At 33.8% G+C, this 7,998-nt stretch overlaps 1 protein-coding gene across 1 annotated transcript; it reads right to left on the minus strand.

Moving 5' to 3' along the window:
• Positions 1–6,677: 6,677 nt before the first annotated feature.
• Positions 6,678–7,616, minus strand: LOC102487936 (olfactory receptor 6C74). Its single transcript, XM_006163884.1, has one exon. It carries the CDS (start codon positions 7,614–7,616, stop codon positions 6,678–6,680), a length of 939 nt encoding a protein of 312 aa, XP_006163946.1.
• Between the last annotated feature and the right edge of the window lie 382 nt (positions 7,617–7,998).

A 7,998-nucleotide genomic window follows, 5' to 3' on the forward strand; every position in this document is an offset into this window, starting at 1 on the left:
TCCTAAAAAAGAACAAGTCATGAAAAGTGAAAATACTGCCTCCTAGGAATCGTGTAGGTTAAAAAATTTGGACAAATACATTCACATGATATATTAATTAATCCTGAGAAAATGTTTAAAGTCTCTGAAACCTCTGAAGACTATAGAAACCAAGTGAGATTTCCCAAACTCAGAATAGCCTCCTGGACATTTAAGTACTTTAAAGAATGTTGTTAGATGACAGCATATCTAGGCTATTATGGAAAAATAAGTAAACTTGGACAAACAAGTCAACCAATCTGATATAATATAAGGTGCTATCTGAAGCAGAAAACAAAGAGAAATATATTTTGCTCATCCAGAACGAATCTTGAATATGCTACTGTTCCCATTGATGACCATTAGGAATATTCATAAAATAGCCAGTAACGTGAACACAATCCTTCTCTGTTAGCCACTCTGAATGGGTCCACATTCCTGTTAGTCATCATTTAGAAATTTGAGAATAATCTTCTAGCTGAAAACTAAATTTTTTCGTAGGTTTCTGTGGAATTAGTGATTGCGGCTAATAAACATTTTGTGATTCTCACTTCTAGTACCTGCCTTTAGCTAGAATTAGGTGTAGTTGTTTGCACTGAAATCTCAGTCCTTTCATGGGTTTAGGAGAAGTCATTTATGTGTATTTTTATTAGGTTTTTGTCTTGTTATAAGATTGGGAATAAGGTTCTTTCCATCTTTCTAAAAATCTTAGCTAAAAGAGAGTCCTCAATTATTATTTGTTTGCTTGTTTTTGCCATAAGTTGTGTGTGCTCGTTAGAGAGTGACAGACAGAGATAGAGAGAGAAAGTGAGAAATCTCACTGCAGCAGGGATGGCCATGCCACAGTCCCTTCTCCTCTCAAGATTTTGGGCACACATGCACATGGACCCACATGATTTTCAAGCCACCTAGTCTGGGACTTGAACTGTGCAGTAAGCCATATAAGACTTGGTACCTTAACATCCACACCTGCCAGCCAATATTTTTAAATCCTTCTTTGTCATCTCAAGTAGTATCTCTCAAAGCTATATAATTTTATGTATTTATTTATTTTTTATTTCATTTTCTTTTATGCATTCAATCACATTATTATTTGGCTTACAAAATGGATATTTCAACAGGTGAACAGTTCTCCCTAGTACAGTTGATAAAACTATAAAATATCTTCAACAGATAATACTACATTTCTTTGTCCCATTAATGCTTTGCCTTCCTATTTTTCTTCTAAATGTCCTTCCTTAGACCCTCCTCTTTCATATAATTAAAAAATTTTCCATTTAATTATTATGTGAATGCTTTAGAATTATCTCTCTCTGGGGATTATTTTTTTTCTCTTGAGGAAAAATACTCAAATTTAATTTATTTAATTGAAATACATGTGACTTACCACTGAAACAAGTTTCTTTGCAGAAAAATAACAAAATTAATGAGCAATAATAGTCTGCAGATAATGTTTTATAATCATAATTTTGGAGACATAAAATTAGAGCTAACTTATTAAAATACACAATATATCTGATTCCATAATTTTTTAAGATATTATCATTTTCTATCACCATTCAAGTATTAATTATCAGACCACTTCCCACTTGTATTTTTTAATGTATACTTACAATATGTTTTTAGACTCTAAAGTGACTAATAAATATCTATTTAAAGAATTAATAAATCATTCCATTTTAAAATAAGTGAATATGTAAATCATTCAATTTTTCTGGTAATGCAAATTCAATAATTTGCTCTAGATAAATGCCATGTAAATGGAGAGTACTTAGAATGAATTTAGAATCAGGACTGATTTGTTTTGCATTCATTAAGATTAAAATAGGATTGATTATTTTATACAACATTTCTTAATATTCTGCCTACCAAATTATAGTCTCATTTTTTACTTTATGTTTATTTATATCTAATCAAGCATCAAGGATTTGTATTTTCATTGAGTGACAATAAATATTTAGTCATTTTAAAGGTAGCAAGAAACTGAAAAGCAAAATATTTTGTAATTTGATTTTGTTAAAATAACTTCAATGTGACAAAATACAAAGAAAATAGGAAAATGGTCTCTCAGGACTTTGGAGCTATTAATATTATTTTGACCCATCATTGTCAGTGATAGTGCATGCATATCTAAACAATATTGGCTTAACCATTAAAACAGGAATATTTCCTCCAATATTGTTGCAATGGTCTTTAAACGTATGTCCAATGAATAATAGCTAATATCTTTGAAACCTTATTGCTAATGAGATGCATCATTTCCACATGTGCAATCTCCTACTTAAATAGGTCCTCTGCAATCTAACTCATGCAGGACTAATGTAGGTGTGGGCATTTAGAGTGGCCTTGTTAATGAGAAAGATGTTCAGAAATTATCTTTCCTGCCTTTCAATAAACAGCTTGTTTTATAAGATTCCCAGTTTTAACAGAAAGGGATTTGTCTTCAGAAATAATAACTCAAGCTATTTTTGTTGAATAGCATAAAGTGTACATTGAATATTATTTTCTCTTTTTAAATAACCATAGAAAAGTGTTATACAGGAAGAAAAGGGTACAAAAGTAGAAGAAAAGACATTAATGGGACTAATTTAAGATGAAGTACTTCTGTAATTTTGAAAGATAGAAAGAAGGAGCCCTGTTAAGTTCTATATTTAGAACTTTTAAAAAGTTCTTATATTATAAATTATATTACATATTATATTAAAAAGTTCTGGACCTGGGGGCTTAAACTCATGCGGGGCGCATGTGCGTGCATGCCCAAGATCCCAAGAGGAGAATGGAGGAGAAGGGGTTGTGGCATGGCCATCCCCCCGGGGGGTGATTTCTCGCCTTCTGTCTCTCTGTCTCTCTCTGCCTTTCTGGCAAGCACAAGTGCCATCTAGCAAAAACTTCGCCAAGAAAAAAAAAAAAAAAGCTGATAGGGTTTAGATTTTTAAAAGAACCCGGTAAAAATTGTCTTCTGAAATCTCTATGACCATAAGGACAGACTACTTGTGGATAGGTAATATATGATTAAACTCTCACAACCATGAAACACACATGCAGAGACCAGTAGTTAGTGTAATGGCTATGCTGCTGGACTCCCATGTAGTCAACTGTGGTTCGAGTACTGGACCTGGTGGCTTAAACTCATGCCGGGCACGTGTGCTTGCATGATCAAGATCCCAAGAGGAGAATGGAGGAGAAGGGGTTGTGGCATGGCCATCCCCCCGGGGGGTGATTTCTCGCCTTCTGTCTCTCTGTCTCTCTCTGTCTTTCTGGCAAGCACATGCGCCCTATAGCAAAAACTTTTCAAAAAAAACCAAAAAACAAAAGAACACATGCACGCAAACACATACGCACACACAAGACAGAAGATCTAACAAGAATTAAAACCAACCAAACAAACAAAACCTAAAAGTGAGTTAGTTTTGTCATTAGAAAATAGTCAAGTACCAAAAAGAAACAAAACAGAAATAATCTTCAGTCTGGAAACTTTGAAGGACTTGGGTTAAGAAATTGAATTCACCTGAATGTGGAAGAAAACTACATCAGAACGACCCCATCGGTTGTCTCTAGATTCTGGGGGTAGATTGTTTGCTTTGTTTAGATTAAGAATGTTAACAGCCATTTTCTGACATGTGAAACACGGTGATGTTTTGGTACTCATCATTTCCCTTCAGTACGGACAGCTACAGTCTGCTGAGATGATGGGAAAGAAGTGCCTGGTGTGTGGTGAGCAGTAGCGGTGATTCATGGGATTTTGATGGAAATACAACACACACGAGATTTTGACAGAAAATACTAGTCATACACAATGCTGATGCTTCTATTTTTAAAATTGATTCCTTTTATTAAAAAGATCAACTAAGCAGGCAAGGAGATCGTGGAATATGTTCGACAGAATGGTAGTGATAGGAGGTATGAGCATTAGTGTCCCTTACAAGTATGTACATTGAGAGATACAGGTGTGACAAAAGAGGCAAGAAAGAAGAAACATAAAGAAAAATATCTAACAGAATGCCTATGAGAAAATGAGAAGGAAGATATTATAGTTTAAAAAAAACCCAATCATCCCACATCCTGGAAATGTCAGAAAATGGAAGAAAGAGAAAAGGAAAATAAGAGAATAGACATTTAAAAAGGAAAGAAATAAAGAGAAAAGGAGAAAAGAGAAATAAGTTAGAAAAAACTATTACTGAAAAATACCTAATCCAGAAGAAAATTTCAGTGATGGTTTGGCAAATTTGATATAGTACTGTTTTATGCACACACACACACACAAATGAGATAGATATTAGACATAAATACACTTAGAAATGTTTTATGCTCAATTATGATAAACAATACGTTATAGTTAGACACAATTATATTTAAAATGATTAGACTGCATTGAGAAAGGTTATTAAAAAGAATCACTTGTAACCTTGATTAAAATACAGTGATTTTTGCCAACAAAAATCATGCCTCATGTTTTCTTTTTTAAAATGCTCATTTCTTTCCACCATGAGGGAGAACAAAAGAGACAGAAAGACATGCTTCCTCAACCCCTAGCAGTCTCTTCATGCCTCGATCCTCCCTGGGCTCAGCTAGCCTGAGGTGTGCACCCATGTGACAGCAGACTCTTCCAAAAGGGGAAGCTTCATAGTGCACTGCATTACGGCATCACCATCTGGTCTCCTTTACTGTTCGCATCATCAAAAAACAAAAGTATCTAAGGAAATCAAAGATTATTACAGTAAAATATTAAAACAATGTTTTTTTAAAAAAATTAAACATGCAATAACTTTAGAGTTGGCTATTATTATTTAACAAATATAACTGAGCACTACTCTGTACCAGAAAATATGCTCCATTTTAGGAATCATGTGTTGAACAAACTATAGCTCCAACTTTCACTAAGCTTTTATCCTAGCTGTGAAACAAATGATAAACAATTTAGTAATTGTTACTAATAAATGCTATAAAGAAAAATTAAGATAAATGGAGATGATAGAGTGGTACGAAATTAAACATAAAATGTTAAAATACCAAGGTTTATTCACCAGATTGTCTAATTAAAATATGTATGTATGTGTATATATAATAAGATATTTTGGCAATTATATAGAGACATCTCAACACACTGAATAAAAGTCTCTTGAGGAGTGCACTTTCAAAGCCTAGAATCTTAGTAATTTTTATAGAGTACAACATTTATAATATAAAGGAAAGATTTGCATGATGAGACTATACTTGTACAAACATATGTTACTGAGAAAAAATATGGCACATTGCAAGGTGATATAGTTCTGTATGAATTAAAACATATTTAGAAAATCTTACACATAGGATTTTCTTATGTTCCTAGAGTTACACAGAGCTAATTGTCTCTGCCTCCTATCATGATTTAAAAATAATGTCTTATTGGGTATGTGCACCCACTGGAAGGAGACACAGAGAGAGAGAAAGAGAGGAAAATGAGAAAGTACCACCTATGGCAGCAGGGATGGAGGAGAAGGTCACACTGGAATCCTTTCTCTTCCATGCTCTTCTCAGGATTTGGGACATACATAAATACACCCAGAGTGGTTTTCAGTCACCAAGTCCAAGACTCAAACTGCACAGTTGTCCATGTAGGATCTAGCCATGTTAACCACAATACCATTACAGTCCCATGATAAATGTTTAAATTTAAGATAGCTCTCATTTATTACTAAGTTTTTAATCCACATAAATACCAAAAAAAATCATACTCATAAGATAATATTACCTAGTAGTTACTTGCATAGGTTTTATATTTGTTTGTTTGTTTTTAAGAAAAAAAAATGTATTTGCTTTAGGGTGAGTACATTCAACAGAGAGAGAAAAAGTCAGAAATAGTGAGAGAGAAAGTGAGAGATCATCCCCAGGAGAAATGGCCATGCTGCAATACCTTCTGCTCCATTCTCCTCTTGGGATCTTGGGCACATACGCTCGTGCCTGGCGTGATTTTCAATCCACTGGGTCCAGGCCCCAACTGCAGTCAGTCACACGTAAGTCTAGGAACCTAACCATATGCCCTCTGCTGGCTCCACTTGCATAGGTTTTAAAATTTTAAAACTACTATATTTAAAGACCTTCCTAAATGAAAAACACATCCTTGATTAGCACAGAGACTTGCAGACATTTTTTAGGTCCAATCAATTAGCTGCGATGTAACAGGCTCACTATCCAGAGTCACTATTAGGTTTCTATAAACATCAGATATTTAAAAATTAAATATAGTAACATCACATAGTTAAAAAAGAGAAATATTTCCTAGACACTTATAATAGTGAATAAATTAACATTTTGCAAGCTTACAAGTGATCTGTACTGGCACATCAATGTTTCCAAAAGAAGTATTGGATTATAAAATAAAATCATGTGGCATAGAAATATTACATTTTTAAAAAGTATTCAGGTGCAATATTTTCAGGATAAACAATATTAAAGAATTAAGTTGAAAGAATGAAGTGATATCTGCAATGTTTAAGAGAATATCATTAACAAAAACAATAATAAAAAGAGTATAAAAATTCAGTGGTAGACTGAATGGCTATTTATGGATTACTTAAGTTATTATCTCAATAGAAAATAAAGGATTTCAAAAGTGTACATGATACAAGTTATAATTTTCAAAAAATATTAGTGTTATTCTTTTATGAAAGATCAAGCTATTACTTCAAAGTAACAGAGATACATCTTTTTACTGTATCCTTCAGAGCTTGTTTCACTTGCTTATTTCTCAGGGTATAAATAAAGGGATTTAATACAGGAGCAACTGAAGTGGTGAGTACTGCTACCCCCTTGTTTAAAGCTACTCTTTCCTCTGCAGAAGGTTTAATATACATAAAAATACAGCTGCCATAAGAGATGGAGACAACAATCATGTGGGAGGAACAGGCAGAAAAAGCTTTCTTTCTCTGCTGGGCAGAAGGGATCTTCAGAATTGTTCTGATGATATTTGCATAAGAGACTATTACCAGTGCCAGTGTAACCAGGAGTGTGATGATGGCCAAAATAAAACTAAACAATTCTATGACCGTTGTGTCTGTGCAGGAGAGTTTTAGGACAGGAGAATAGTCACAGCCAAAATGGTCAATGACATTGGCATCACAGAATTCCAATCCCAGGCCCATAATAAGTCCAGGAGAAATTGTTAACAAACCAGCAGACCAAGAGGCAACAACCAGCTGGTTGCAAACTCTGTTGCTCATAATGGTTGCATAATGAAGGGGCTTGCAGATGGCCACATAGCGGTCATAGGACATGGCAGCCAACAGGAAAAACTCAGCTACCCCCAAGAAAATAACAAAAAATAATTGTGCAGCACAAGCATCATAGGAGATGGTTTTATCCATAGTCGCTATGCTGACCAGGTATCTAGGGATGCAGACAGAAGTCAATGAGACTTCTAACAAGGAAAAGTTCCTAAGGAAGAAATACATGGGTGTTTTGAGGTGGGAATCCAGCAGGGTGAGCAGAATAATGCTGAGATTTGCAGTGACACTCAATAAGTACGTGACAAACAGAAAAATGAAAATCACAATTTGCCAGTTTGCATCATCCGTCAGTCCTAGAAGAATGAATGTTGTCACCATGGTATGGTTATTCATGGTTAAATTCCTTCTGAATTCCATTAGATCTGGGAAAAAAATAAATGATTAATGAATGTTTGCAAAGGCTTCACTGAGTATGGGTTTTAAAAAGTGTTATAAATAACAGAATAACTCAGTTAAACCACATATTTTTTTCTCTTCTATCATTTTAACTATTTTACCTAGCAGTCAGATCTAAGACTTAATCTTGTTTGTATCCTGTATCCTTCTCTGGATAGTTATTTTCCTCATTCTCTTTTCAGATAATTTTTACTTTGGGTAAGAATGACATTATCATATCATATTAAAGGTATCTGTATGTTTATATAGTTTAAACTTTTTAAAAAATTATTTTATTTAACTTTATTGATTATTATTATCATTATTATTTTCCAGTTTG

This window comes from Tupaia chinensis, unplaced genomic scaffold, assembly GCF_000334495.1.
Source record: "Tupaia chinensis unplaced genomic scaffold, TupChi_1.0 Scaffold143422_1, whole genome shotgun sequence".
NCBI classification, from domain to species: domain Eukaryota; kingdom Metazoa; phylum Chordata; class Mammalia; order Scandentia; family Tupaiidae; genus Tupaia; species Tupaia belangeri.